The 15,675-nt window shown below is 42.3% G+C and overlaps 1 protein-coding gene across 10 annotated transcripts in view; it reads right to left on the reverse strand.

Annotated features, from left to right (window-relative positions):
* The window catches only part of LOC134357983 (catenin delta-2-like), a 1,288,623-nt gene that overhangs the window by 122,583 nt on the left and 1,150,365 nt on the right, over positions 1–15,675 (reverse strand). For all 10 annotated transcript variants that reach the window (XM_063069823.1, XM_063069822.1, XM_063069826.1 and 7 more), the window contains one exon: positions 14,420–14,603. In XM_063069823.1, the coding sequence (XP_062925893.1) occupies positions 14,420–14,603 (184 nt within the window). The remainder of the gene's footprint in view (positions 1–14,419; positions 14,604–15,675) is intronic.

Below are 15,675 nucleotides of genomic sequence, written 5' to 3' on the forward strand. Positions count from 1 at the left end.
GTTTTGTATTCATCAGTAGATGAGTTTCTTATCCAACATTGTTGGTGGTGACGAGAGTTCGTACAGCAGTGAGATATGCCAACCAGTGGGATGGTGCCGCAGCAACAACCTGGCACTCAACGTCAGTAACATGAAAGAGCTGATTGTGGACTTCAGGAAGGGTAAGATGAAGGAACACATACCAATCCTCACAGAGGGATTAGAAGTAGAAAGAGTGAGCAGCTTCAAGTTCCTGGGTGTCAAGCTCTCTGAGGATCTAACCTGGTCCCATCATATTGATGCAGTTATAAAGAAGGCGAGACAGCAGCTATACTTTATTAGGAGTTTGAAGAGATTTGGCATGTCAACAAATGCACTCAAAAACTTCTATAGTTGTACCGTGGAGAGCATTCTGACAGGCTGCATCACTGTCTGGTATGTGGGGGGGGGGGGGTGCTACTGCACAGGACTGAAAGAAGCTGCAGAAGGTTGTAAATCTAGTCAGCTCCATCTTGGGTACTAGCCTACAAAGTACCCAGGATATCTTTAGGGAGCAGTGTCTCAGAAAGGCAGCGTCCATTATTAAGGATCTCCGGCACCCAGGGCATGCCTTTTTCTCACAGTTACCATCAGGTAGGAGGTATAGAAGCCTGAAGGCACACACTCAGCAATTCAGGAACAGCTTCTTCTCCTCTGTCATCCGATTCCTAAATGGACATTGAATCTTTGGACACTACCTCACTTTTTTAAAAATATACAGTATTTCTGTTTTTGCACATTAAAAAAAATCTATTCAAAATACATTTTTTGAATTTTTTTTTCAAAAAAAAGGTATTTTCCCCCCCTCCCCCTTTTCTTTTTCCCTGGGCCTCCTGTCCCATGATCCTCTCATATCCCTTTTGCCAATCACCTGTCCAGCTCTTCGCTCCATCCCTCCCCCTCCTGTCTTCTCCTATCATTTCGGATCTCCCCTCCCCCTCCCACTTTCAAATCCCTTAATAGCTCTTCTTTCAGTTAGTCCTGACGAAGGGTCTTGGCCCGAAATGTCGACTGTACCTCTTCCTAGAGATGCTGCCTGGCCTGCTGCGTTCACCAGCAACTTTTGTGTGTGTTAATTGATTTACTTGTTTATTGATTATTATTATTAGTATTATTTTATTTATTTTTTTCTCTCTGCTAGATTATGTATTGAATTGAACTGCTGCTGCTAAGTTAACAAATTTCACGTCACATGCCAGTGATAATAAACCTGATTCTGATTGATCATCTTCCCTGCTCTGTTTTGCATTAGAGGGAGAAACGTTACTTGCAACCCACAATAAAACTCTGATGATTATTTGGAAGTTCAACCAGATTGGTGCCTGGTTAGTCCCCAGCATGAGCCAGGCATCCAGACTGCAAGCAGGGTGCGTGGTCATTCTGGAGACCCAGAATACAATGTGGGCCGGCGTCAAGTTGTGGGCTGGAGTCAGTATCAGGATTTGGAACGTCAGGGGTCAGGAGTGCTGGTATGTTTGAGGCTGGGGCTGGAATATATTTAAAGCTCACTTGGAAAGTTTATTATATCACTATGTATTATGCAATAAAAAAGCAAAACTAATATGCATTTGGGTATTAATGGTATAACATCCAGTGGTTCTGAAAATCTGTTTGTTCAGCACCAATGAAGTTCTATACATGTACGATTATCAGTGTATAGGGATCTAGCTACTTAAGCCACTCACTCAGGTTCAATGCCAAACCAGTGTGCAAATTTCACTTTCTTTCTGCATCTGCACAGGTTTCCTCAGGTGCTCCAGTTTACTCATACACCCCAAAGATATACTGGTTGGTAGGTTAACTGGCGGCTCTGAAATGGCCTATGGTGTACTGGTGAGTGGTAGTATCTGGGCAGTTAAAGGGAATGTGAGGAGAATAGAAAGTTGGGTAAGTGTAAGATTAGTGTAAGTGGGTGCCTAATGACCAGGCAACACACACAAAATGCTGGAGGAACTCGGCAGGCCAGACAGCATCGATGGAAAAAAGTACAGTCGACGTTTTGGGCCGAGACCATTTGACAGGGCACTTTGACGGGAGTTCAGCAAAACCCTCACTCAATGTCCCCCCCCCCCGTGGTCTCTGCAGCCCTCCCTCTGACTCTTCGACCATGTGCTTACCCAGATCCGCTACTAGAGTTATGTGTCCTTCCTGGGAACATGCCTTCACTGCTAGCTTATACCACATAATATTAAAGTCCTGCCAAAGTGTCTCGGCCTGAAACGTTGACTGTACTTTTTTCCATGATGCTGCCTGGCCTGCTGAGCTCCTCCAGCATTTTGTGTGTGTTGCTTGGATTTCCAGCAGCTGCAGATTTTCTATTGATTGTGCCTAATGATTGGTGAGTGAAGGATCTGTGGTTCTCACTGTGTAACTTTAACTATTAATTCTTTAAGTGGAGTCATTCCTCATTTACTGTTTAATATTAAAGTTCCTTTCAAGTTTACTGAGGACAACTGTTTTTTGTAGTTTGTTTCTTTCAGGTTTAAGATTCCAATTTAAATTAGACCTTGAGTTTTCCTTTCATTTCCATTACACAGATTTTGATAAATCAGATAAATTTGATAAATCAGAATCGGTGTAATCAGCAGCTGGATTTTTAGAGACAGCACTGACAACTATGAATAGAAAGGGAGAATGGAGAAGGATTTGCCATCCCAGCCAATAACAGAAACAAAGTTTTACACATCTACAGTTTCAAAATTCTTCCCATTAGTGCCGCAAAACCTGAAATTTAAACCTGCATTTTAGTCTCTTCATGGGTATGAACAGATAACATGGGGATCTGTGATGATGTGTGCTAGAAAAAAATACAACAGTAACTATGGTTACAAGCAAATGGCATGATTGAAAACAAATTTAAAGGCTGCCAGAATGATAAATAGTGAATAATAAATGGTTGGCATAGTGAACTGGCTTTTCATGTTCTGGATGGGTGGGCAGGAAGATTTACAGGTGCTGGAGAGGTGAGAACACATTCCAAGTCCTATCTCCCTGACACTGATGGGTGGTAGAGTAGTTGGGGGCAGCTGGACATCAATTGACTCTTATTATCAGTAGAGGGTTGAAGGATTGCATTAATTCTTCAAGCATCCATGTGTTAATTGAGATTAATAACTTCCGCAATTTGAGATCTCCTGGGAAAAACTTTGGCTAAGTGTCACTATGCTGTCTTGTAGTTGTTTCCAATCTGTTAAGTAATTTGATCTGGTCATGGAAACAAGCAAGGAGTCTGTATGTGTAGAGGGGCATGGCAGCAAACAAGACTTAGCAGGGCACTCAGTATAGGTAATGACATCAGGCCTGTGCCCATTTTGTGCAATGACCTTGCTTACTTTGTGGGCATAAAGGAACTTCTTCTGTCCACCTCAACTTTGGAGAAGTGGTGCAGGAAATCTGTTGATGCCCATGTTTGAACGAGAATTATTTTCAACAGTGTCATAAAGCCACAAATATCTCCCCCATGTTATTAAAATCTTAAGTAAAACTATAAATATTGTAAACATTCCCCAAGCAGCAGGTGTGGAGAGAGAAACAGTATCTCTCCTCTTTTGGTAATTCCTGCTGCAACAAAGTGCCTTTTTCAGGAGTTTGCTGCAAGACAATATGGCCTGCTTACTGGAGCTGGTTGTGCATAATTAGAGTTGCGGATGCTATTGAAGTTCACTTATTCTGCTTTAGGATTTGGAGGATCTTGCATAGATAGTGTTGGTGACACCATTTGGAGGACCTTGCATAGATAGTGTTGGTGACACCACTTCAATAATTTCAGGTACCTCTCGAAGATGATCCACATCTGAGAAGCATACAGGAAGGCAAAGATTGCTGCTGCTCGGCACAACATGAGTTCCTTGGTGGACCTGAGGTTGAACACTTTTTGTCAGATGATCAGATGATCAAAGGCTATGCTGATGCACTGGAGGCAGTGGTGTAAGTTACCATTTAAGTCGGCTCTCACCTGAAGTTTTTGTACGTTCTCCTTGTGGAAAGTGTGGTCTTTCTCTGGGTGCTCCAGTTTCTTCTCACAGTCCAAAGACATACCAGTTGGTAAGTGAATTGGTCATTGTAAACTGGAAGTTGCTGGGCGGCAACCTGATCCGCGCTGTATGTCGAAATAAATAAGGTGACCCCAGACATAGAAAGTAACCCATATTTTTTCAAGATTTATCATGGAACTCTATTAATGAGGGGCAGTATTATACAATGAGGGCAGGAGAGAAGGGCACTTTGTTCTGCAGAGCATAGGGTTCACCCCCTTCTAGGTTCTCATAAATGAGTAACTAATTACTTGCAGCTCAGCTGTCATAGGTATAACTACACAAGCATTATCTGTGTACAGCAGCTTGAAGACTTGAGCATGGAGTGTCTTGGTACTGGAGTAAAAGCCACATGAGTTGAACGGTTCTCACTCTTACTGTATATTAGCTCCACTGCAATGGGCACATTGGATTTGAGGTTCAATAAAGCAGCAAGGAAGCTTGAGAAGAGGGTTAGGGTGGTGACACAGCTTTGCTTGACTGCTGCACTGAAAGTAGGATTGTATTGGACACATTGGTTAGAATCCTGCCTTGCATAACTTGAATGGGGATAAATTTCTGAGACAGCCAAGTTTGAACTAGAAATTTCACAGTCTCTTTGAGTAACAGAATCAAAAGTATGGTCTTTTGTGAGAGCAAATGATGCATCTAATGGTTAATGCTGGTCCATGTGCTTCTTATGGAATTGTCACCTATAGAAGATCGGGTTCATTTTTGCCTCTAGATGGAAAGAATTTGTCAACAGCTCTTTAAACACTGGGAGCAAAGAGTTAAGGAGGACTCTGGCAGTGATCTTGCATGTGAAATATAGAACACAGAACACAACAGCACAGAACAGGACTTCAGCCACCATGTTGTGATGACCTTTTAACCTATTCCTCGATCAATCTAACTATTCCCCTCCTACATAGCCCTCCATTTTTCTATCATCCACGTGCCTATCTGAGAGTCTCTTAAATGCCCCTAATGTATCTGCCACTACCACCACTCATTGTGTAAAACAAAAAATGAGTGAAAAAAAAATTTCTTCCCCACAAATCGGTTTTGCCTTCATCTTCCTGACTATACTGTACACACATTATTTCTACTTTATATAGACTGTGTATTTATCATATCATTCCTGCTTTTACTATATGCTAATGTTATTTTCGGTTTTGTGTGTTATTTGGTATGATGTTAGGTTATTTTTTGGGTCTGGGAACACTCAAAAATTTTTCCCATATAAATTAATAGTAATTGCTTCTTCGCTTCACGCCATTTCGGCACGAAAGGTTTCATAGGAACGCTCTACCTTAGTGGGGGAAATACGGGACAAACCAACTTAGCCCAATATACGGGATGTCCCGGCAAATTCGGGACAATTGGCAACCCTATGTTCAAGTTCAACAGTGCGTGACAGGGAATGAGGAAAGGTGCAACTGACTCATATCGTTTCCTCACGGCCCAGTAGCACATGCTTTGCGCCCTGGTACTGGTCCGCAGCCCGGTGGTTGGGGACTGCTGCTCTAGCTCACTCACTCAACCTGTCTTCATAGGATGTACTCTTTAATCAAAGTGGCATTCTGGTAAATCTCCACTGCACTTTATGGTCCTTTCTATGATGAGGTGGTTAGAACTGAACACAAGATTCCAAGTGCTTTCTGCATTGACCATGTGCTGCCCACCAACTCTTCGACCATGTGCTCTTCTGCCCTCTGACTCTTCAACAATATCCCAAGTGAGGTCTAATCAGGGTTTTATAGAACTGCAACATTACCTCAGCTTTTCAACGCAAATCCCTAACTAATAAAGGGTAACACACCATACACCTTCTGAAGAACCTTTCAACATGCATGGCAACTTTGAAGGATCTATGGACGTGGATTCCAAGATCCCAATGTTCCTTCACACTGCTAAGAAAACTGCTATTAACTCTGTATTCCGCCTAAAAGTTCAACCTTCCAAAATGAATCACTTCACTCGATTGAATTCCATCTGATTTAACTTCCCAGTCTAGCTCTGCATCCTGTCAATGTAAAGTTGTAACCTACAACAATCTTTTAAACAACACCACCAACCTTTGTGTAACCTGCAAACTTACCAACCCACCCTCTGACATCCTCATCCAAGTCACTTACAGTATAAAAATCACAAAGAGCTGAGATCCTTGAACCGTGGAACACCATTGGTCACCGACATCCAGGCAGAATATGCTCCAGCTACAATCACCCTCTGCTGTCTATGGGCAATCCAATTCTGAATCCACACTGCCAAGTTTCCCTGGATCCCATGTCTCCCAACTTTCTGAATGAGCCTACCTTAATAAACAGCGTACTAAAAACCATATACACCACCTCCAGTGCTCTACTTCATCAATGTGCTCTGTCATGTCCTCATAGAATTCAGTCAGGCTGCCCCTCACAAAGCCATGCTGACTATCCCTAACCAGACAATGCTTCTTCAAATGTTCTCATATCCTGTCTCTACGAATCTCCTCCAATAATTTGCCCACCACTGAACTAAGACTTGTTGGTCTATAATTCCCTACTTCCTTTCATGAAGGAATAACATTCGCTGCCCTTTAATTATCTGGTACAGCTCTTGAAGCCAGAGAGGATGCAAAGGTCATTGCTAAAGACGCAGCAATATCTTCCCTCCCTTCCCACAGTAATATGGGGTTTATGCCGTCTGGCCCCGTGGACTTAACTATCATAATGTTTTTCAAAAGTTCCAACACATCCTCTTTCTTAATATTAACACTATTTAAAATATCAGCCTTTTTTTAACTGTCCTCACAAATATCACGGACCCTCTCCCTGGTGTATTTTAAAGCAAAGTATTCATTAAAGACAAACCCTTCCTCCTCCGACCCCAGGCATATTTCCTCTTCAGTCTTTGATCCCACCCTCACTCCAGTCATCCTCCTGTTTTTCACATATTCTGCAAGGTCTTCTCAGAGCCCATTTAGCTCTCCTAAGTCCACTCTTAATCTCTTCTCTGGCTGCCTTGAAACTCTCTTCCTAACCCTTAAGTAAGCTTCTTTCCTCCTCTTGACTGGATGTTCCACATCTCTTCACCCTCCATCAAACTCTACATTTGCATTGCGCATTTCCCTGAATTCATCCGTTCTCAATTGATGCTCCCAAGGTCCTGCCTAAAAGCCTTGTAATTCCTTCCCATAAATACTTTCCCATACCGTCTGCTCCTATTCCTCTCCAAAGCTATGGTAAAGGTCAAGCAGTTATGGTCTCTGTCTCTGAAACGCTCAACCACTGAGAGATTTGACATCTGAATTGGTTCACGGCCTAGCACTATATCCAGTATGGCCTTTTCTCCAGGCGACCTATCAACATATTGTGCCAGAAATCCTTCTTAGACACACCTAACAAAATCTGCCCCATTTAAACCTTTGGCACTAAGGCGGTGCCAATCGATATTAGGGGATTTGAGGTCACCCATGACAGCAACCCACAAAGGCAATGTGTGTTAAAGGGTTGTGTGGTAGAGATGTGATTAAGACTAGCATTGTTCTGGTGAAACCAGAAAACACCCACGGTGATGGTTTGTGTTGATCTAAAGGGCTCAATGAAGTCTTCTGGGTTTTCTACAGGATCCATGTGTCAAACAACTCAATGAAAAACAAGATAAACTAACTCCCGTTAATCTCACACGGATGAATTGTGCAAACCTCCTCTTGTGACTGGTTGGTATCCACACCTGGGCAAGTCAACTTGCTGGAAGTGGCAACAAACCTTAGCTGCACATTGTTTGATGTTGCTCTGCATTTCCACTCTCCTCTGTGCATATGCACATTATTCACAGCAACTACTAGTCTAAAAACTGCGATGTAGATGTAATGCATATTAAACTAGACACAATGGACAATTAGCTTAAATTTGATCACACTCAAGATTGAACTTCCTGCCAAAATTTCTAGCCAGGGGTTTCTCTGGATTCAAAGCTGAAACTTAAATCTTGACATCAGCTCCATGTCTCTTCATTTTAATACCTCATCCTATTTATATTACTGCGTTTGAGGACTTTTCCAGCATTTGTTGGATTCAGCAGTGGAAGATGGATGGTGACCTCTGTTGATAGCTGAGATTAATTATTGCACATTTATCATATGGAAGTCTGCTGTTGATACACAGTGCCTGCCAGACAGATGAAGACTCACTGTGAGCAGTACGTTGAAGATAGAGAAAACACCATACTGACTACAGAGGATGACAACTACCAGATTCTCCAGCCCTGCAACATTATTCTGCTGCTGTGAAGCAGTGTGGGATTTACTTAATTAAATTTTCTATGTAAATTAAAGTTGCTATTTTAATATTTATATTTTGAAGGAATTTGTTGAATCAGGCTTCCTCTTAATGCAGATAGAAGATCCCTTGGGAAAAGCATGTGAGGATGCTGTTCAATTCAGTCCATGCTAACATTAATTGTTTAGATAGAATGCGAAGTGGACTCTCTTTTGATGAAGCTCCACGAGTTCAGTCCAAACATAAACAAAACAAATTCTGTTTTTCCTCCTTTGGCATGATTTCAATAATCTGCAAAAGAAATGGGGCAGGAGGAAAAGCCATTGTAGGTCGGAGATTCCACTAGTCTGCACCCATCAAGGACAATCTGCAAAACGGCATATTTCTGGTCCACTGTTCTAAAACAACTGATTGGGGAGAAAACAAAATGCCCAATTTTTGCCCTTAGGAGCAGAGCCAGCATTTACTGCCAATACCTGACGGTCTTTGAGAAGATGGCAATAGATTTTCTTCTAGACTAAGAGGAGAAGATCCCCAAACAAAGATAAGAAATGTCTTGAATAGGACTCCAATTCCAAAGACCATGTAAGAAACGAGAAAGGAAAATATGAAATTATTATTGACAATATCATTGTCAAATTACAGAGATAACTAGCTGATTGAGAAGATGCAACATTATAAGGATCAATACCCCCAGCGACATGACAAAGAACATCAGTGAATTATCTCATTATTTTGCTCTTTTTGTACTTTTAAAATATATTTTTATTGTAACAAAGTATTTTTTTATGTATTACACTGTATTGCTGTTGCAAAACAACAAATTTCACAACATATGTCCGTGACATCTGAGGAGGCCAAAGGGAGATGCAGATCTATACTCACATCCTTCTACAGACGTGCAGTAGAGAGCATCATGACATGCTGTATCTCCGCATAGTACAGGAACTGCACTGTGATGGGCAGGAAAGCTCTTAAAGAGTTGTCAGATCTGTCCGATGCATCACCAGCACCAGGCTACCCACCAGTAAGGACATATATACAACAAGGAGCCAGAAAAGGGCCAGTAACATCATGAAGGAGCCCATCCACCCTGTTTGCCCCACTTCCATCAGGGAGGAAGCTACATTGTTTCAATGCCAGGACCACTAAACTCAAAAACAGTTACTTTGCCCAAGCAGTAAAGCTGATCCACACCTCCATTCACTAACACACCCCTCCAACACTACTTTATCATCTTCTGTCAGTCACCTTATGTACAGGCTCCTGTGTCTAGCATTACTTTCTGGACATACAATCAATGTATATACACTATCATACATTAATATTTATTGAGTTTTATATTCTTGTGTATTTTTTTGGTGCTGCATCAGATCCGGAGTAACAATTATTTTGTTCTCCTTTCTACTTGTGCACTGGAAAAGACATTAAACAGTCTTGAATCTTGAAAATACACTTGATTCTGAATTGCTGAATTTTCATTTGTTTAAGTATTCTGCCACTTTCCCTTAACTAAATCAGCTGTGCCTCAAAAATCTTCAGTCAGCTGAAAAGGTTCAGGACTATCTTAAGGTTGCTATATAAATGCAAGCCCCTTATTTTATTTCCTGAAAAATGATTTGCTCTGGGAGTGATCCTTTTTCTGCTTGTAAATATTTTGATGAATATTTTTATAAATGAACTACTAATTCAATAATTGAAATTAAAGAATGGCTCTTCAGTACTTTAGGATAGATAATTACTTCAGACTGGACTTTTTTTGAACAGTGTAACTTTTTTTAAAACACTAAGTATGGTCGGCGCAGTTCTTTAAATTTCGGAAGTCTTTTGTGCATCTGATGTACAGATGTGTGGATATCAAATCCATACATCAAATATTGCACAACTCTTGTTGGAGAAAATTCATCTGTGTATCTGAAGCCTGTAAGTGGGTAGGGGGGCTGGCACCAAGGAGAGATAGAACAGGATGGTGAAGCCTCCTGCTGCACCTATTGGTGCCAAGTCCAAAGCGCTGTCAGAGTCCCGTTTGCAGAAATGATTTTGCTGTATGCCCAAACCCGCTTGGGTCCTTTAATCATTGCAATGTCTGTTCAACATACTCCTGGCTAACGTTCAGTCCCTGGACAATAAGCTGTGTGAATTGAGAGCCAGAATTTCCTCCCAGTGGGAAACAAAGGAATGTAATGTTTTGTGCTTCGTGGAGACCTGGCTGGCAGATGAGATATCGGATCATGGTATCGAGCCGTCAGGGTTCTCCCTGTTCTGGGCAGACAGGTCAAAACACCTCTCTGGGAAGAGTAAAGGAGGTGGAGTATGCTTTGTGCTCAATAATGCTTGGTGCGACTCCTGGAACATGCATGCCCTCAAATCCCTTTGTTCCCCAGATCTGGAGTACCTGGTGCTGCTGTGTTTCTGGCTGCCGAGGGAGTTCATGGCTATTATTATCACAGCTGTGTATATTCCGCCGCAGGCTGATACTGACCTGGCTCTCAAGAAACTGTACGAGACCATCAGCACCCTGGAGACTGTACACCTGGAGGCTACCTTCATCGTCACAAGTGGCTTTTTAATAGAGTGTTGCTGACTAAAGTTTCTCTGAAGTTTTGTCAACACATCCAGGTATGCACACAGGGAGACAGCACACTCGACCACTGCTACTCTCCCTTTCGCAATGCTTACAAAGCACTCCTTCATCCGCCTTTTGGAAAATCAGATCTCTCCTCCATCTTACTGCTGCCAAAGTATGGGCAGAAGCTGAAACGAGAGGCGGCCATAGTTAAAACTGTCCACTGTTGGTCCGACCAATCGGCCTCCATGCTACAGCACTGCTTTGATGACGTTGACTGGAATGTTTTCCATGATGAGGATGTCAGAAAGTCTCCAAGTTCACGGATGGAGTCACGAGGTTCTTCCGGAATTACATCGAGGGTGTTGTCTCCCAGAAACTGGTCAGGGTCTATCCAATCCAGAAACCCTGGATCAACAGTTCCATGTGAGCAGTACTTACTGCACGACACAGAACTGTTAATTGGCAGGAACTCAAGAAATGCAGCTATAATCTGCGCAAAGTCATCAAGGCAGCGAAACAACAATACAGGGACAAGATTCAGACTCAACTTTGAGAGGCTGGTCAAGGACTACATCCGCAGCTTGCTACCACCCAAACTGGACCCCCTACAATTCACCTACCGACACATCCAATCAACAGATTTCGCAATAGCCACAGCTCTACACAACGTCCTTACACATCTGGAGAAGAAGGATGCTTGTGTGAAAATGCTGTTTGTGGTCTACAGTTCAGCATTCAACACCATAATTCTGATCAGGCTGAACAAGAAGCTCAGAGACCTCGGCCTTCACCCTGCCTTGTCTAGCTGGATCCTGGACTTCCTGTCAGATCGTTGGCAAGTGGTAAGAATGGGTTCCCTCACCTCTGCCCCTCTGACCCTCAACACAGGTGCCCCTCAGGGCTGTGTCCTAAGCCCCCTCATTTACTCTGTATTTACTCTGACTGTGTCACCACCCACAGCTCCAATGTCCTAATTAAATTTGCTGATGACACTACACTGATTGGCCTAATCTCAAATAATAATGAGGCAGCCTACAGAGAAGAAGTCATCACTCTGACACAGTGGTGTCAAGGAAACAACCTCTCCCTCAATGTCGCAAAAACAAAGGAGCTGGTTGTGGACTACAGGAGGAATGGAGACGGGCTAGCCCCTATTGACATCAATGGATCTGGGGTTGAGAGGGTGAACAGCTTCAAGTTCCTTGGTATAAACATCACCAAGGATCTCACGTGGTCTGTACATAGCAGCTGTGTGATGAAAAAGGCACAACAGCGCCTCTTTCACCTCAGATGGTTGAAGTTGCTTGCTATGGGCCTCCAAATCCCAAGAACTTTCTATAGGGGCACAATTGAGAGTATCCTGACTGGCTGCTTCATTGCTGGTATGGGAACTGTACTTCGCTCAATCATAGGACTCTGCAGAAAGTGGTGCGGACAGCCCAGCGCATCTGTAGATGTGAACTTCCCACTATTCAGGATGTTTACAAAGACAGGTGTGTAAAAAGAGTCCAAAGGATCATTGGGGACAGAAATCACCCCAACCACAAACTGTTTCAGCTGCTACCATCTGGGAAATGGTACCGCAGCATAAAAGCCAGGACCAACAGGCTCCGGGACAGCTTCTTCCACCAGGCCATCAGACTGATTAACTCATGCTGACACAACTGTATTTCTATGGTATATTGACTGTCCTGTTGTACATACTATTTATTATAAATTACTATAAAGTGCACATTGCATATTTAGACGGAGACTTAATGTAAAAATTTTTACTCCTCATGTATATGAAGGATGTAAGTAATAAGGTCAATTCAATTCACTTCTCAGCACAAAGTGACAGTTTATAGTGATAGTGAAAATTTATCATCTGACTTATGCCTGATCCCAATCACATCAATCACGTCCAAGTATATTTGTTACCAAACATGTACTATGTATATTGTGATTCATTTTCTTGCACGTGTTTACAGGGAAATGCAAATATAATAGAGTTTATGGAAAACTATACATAACCAAAGACTGACTAACAACCAATGTTAGCAAAAGAAGACAAGATGTGCTAATAAAAAAATGATTCTGAACATGTGAGTGAAAGTGAATCAGTACAAAGTAGTGGTGATTGCAGTTATCCACACCAGTTCAGGACCCTGATGGTTATGAGATGTTCTCTCCCCAAAGTCCATTGTCAGGTGCCAATCCCCAACTCTATGTCCTCTTGCTCTCATGGGTTATTCTCTAACAGTTGATAAAGCTGATTTTCTTGATGCCATCTATAACTCTGATCAGCTTTTCTTTGTCCAGGCTCAACTTTTCCCCCCAGCTTATGCCAGTTCACCTTAACTCCACTCTGCTGCTTTGATTTTCAGCCCTCTTGACATCCTCTGCTTGCTCAGTTCAATACCCAGGGCCTGCTGTGTAATGGTATATTCCTGGAGAATCATGCACAAATTGACAAGTTTAGGGGAAAAGACTTTCTGGGCCATTTCAAGTTCAAATCCAAGTTCCAGTTTAATTGTCATTCACCCATACGTGAATACCCATGGATACAGCCAAACAAAATAGCGTTACTCTGGGGCCAATGTGCAAAACACAGCGCCAACAGTCATACACGCCACAAGGCATATATAGCACATATAAAATAGCAAGAAAACAAGCACAAATGCTAACAGTAAAATACGGTCACACAAAAAATGTAGTCCAAGTCCCTGAGTCCACGAATGTTGCAGCAGTCTAAAGTTGAACACAATACAGCTTGTCCTCTGCTGAGTGAACTCTGGGGGGCAGCACTGACCCCAGCATGGATGCCAATCCACACCATGGTAGAGTACAACGACTCCGATGCCTCCCCCGGGTGGCTGCAAACAGGTGATACCGCAGCTTGGGGCCTAGTCTTCACTACTACAGAAGTCCTGCAGCTCCCCCACCTTTTGCCAATAAACCAATGAATTGGACTTACAGCGTTCCACACCATCAATGTCCAATAGGGTCTGGTGATCACAAGAAAGGCAACTAAACTGATCACTCAGTGTTAGACTGCACACCTCCTTCGTGCGCTGACACCTCGCGACGCAGACAGCGGCACGACCTGCACTACGTCTCGCTCCTTCAGCTTCTCTACCAATGAGCAACTTGCTGATGGGGAAGATCTGCAGTACTTTAACTTCCTAATGTCCAGCAGAGTCTTGCAATCGCACATAATATATTTAAAAAAGACAATAATACCATTGGTTGATCCCATAAAAGCTGCTGCGTCTAAGCGCGCCGCCATCTTACCAGAAGTATACCATTTGATCCGGGATAGAAATTTAATTTGTACAAATGCAGTCTACTTCCTGTGAATGCTGTCAAGGAGCTTAGTCTGTCACAGATGGCCTCTTACCTGCAAATCCAGCACCAGTGATAGGACTAAGTATTAGGATAACTGGAGGTGGTGCACAGTTATTGTCCTATAATTGTGCCACAAAAAGTTTCAGACACGCATTTAAAGTCAAGATTTTAAACAGAATGATGCTCTTATCTCACATGCAATAAAGATAAAGGCCAGGCTAACTAACCTGAGACACCCGGTGGCATTCCGCAGAACCATTGATGTGTGGAGTTGAATTTTCCGGTCTTCCTGGTGAGGTGAGATATCCCAACCAGAGTGCGGAATGATGATTGCATTGGTGAGCACAACAAGGGCGTCCTGGATAATTGGCATCTTTAGTGCATCACATGACGACAGGTTCCACAGGACACCTTCAAAGAGAATGAAGCTTAGATGTAAATTAGTTTTTCAAAGAGGGAGCTGAGGGAACAGAAACACGATTAACGCTGAAAACATTGCAGGTGATTTGGAGTTATAGAGTGGACTGATGCTCCTTTTACCCACTGACCACTACTAGGAGACATAACCAAAAAAGAGGATGTGTGTTGTTTAAAGGAATGCAGAGGTAAAAAGGCGAGTTGATTCTCTTGCATTTGTTTTGCCTGCTAAATTGTGAACCTATTCTGATGAAAGGTCATTGATCTTAAAAGTTAATTTGGTTTCTCATTCCACAAAAGCTGCCTAATTTCCCAAATATCTTGTAGCAAATGCTGATGAAGGGCCTCGGCCTGAAACAACAAGATGCACAGATCTCCACAGATGCTGCCGGAATTGCATTTTGTCTGTGCATCTCTAGCATTTTCTATTACTTACAGTACTTGTTATTATCCCTGAGCTTTTGAAAGAATCTATACATGGCATCTTACATGGAATTACATTTCTTCCTCCCAGGATTTGTGTTAGTCTGTATTGCATGTTCTGATTCAATAATAACTTCTAAAGGGGAACTGGAATGGATATTCCAAGGCTTTGCGGAAGAGCGCAACTGATTCAAGCCCAACAAAAATCAAATGAAAAGACACACACAACCTTGGGGAAGAGACAAGAAAAAGAATGCAACCAACAAATTATCAAAATGTTATGTAATCTTCACCCTAAGTCACCCTAAGAAACATATGTTGTTCAACTGCATTTGAGATTTTGATGCAGTCATTTTTAGCAAGAAAGATTTATAACTAAACTAATTAGTTGATTTGACTGGGAGCCGTAATCTCAAGAAACTTTATTACACTGAGTTCCTTATTTGGAGGAATGAATTCAAAATAGTGGAACTTTGCTTATGAACTAACATTAACAGAACCAGCTGGTTAACAAGGGATACTCCAGAGAACGGTAGTATAATACGGCAAACAACAAAGCTGATTCATCATGTAAATTGAGAGTTAAAATAAGTAGCCCACATCTGCTGCTGACCAATTATCTAATCATTATTATAAGTTAGTG

The sequence above is a fragment of the Mobula hypostoma genome, chromosome 17, assembly GCF_963921235.1.
Source record: "Mobula hypostoma chromosome 17, sMobHyp1.1, whole genome shotgun sequence".
Taxonomy (NCBI): Eukaryota; Metazoa; Chordata; class Chondrichthyes; order Myliobatiformes; family Myliobatidae; genus Mobula; species Mobula hypostoma.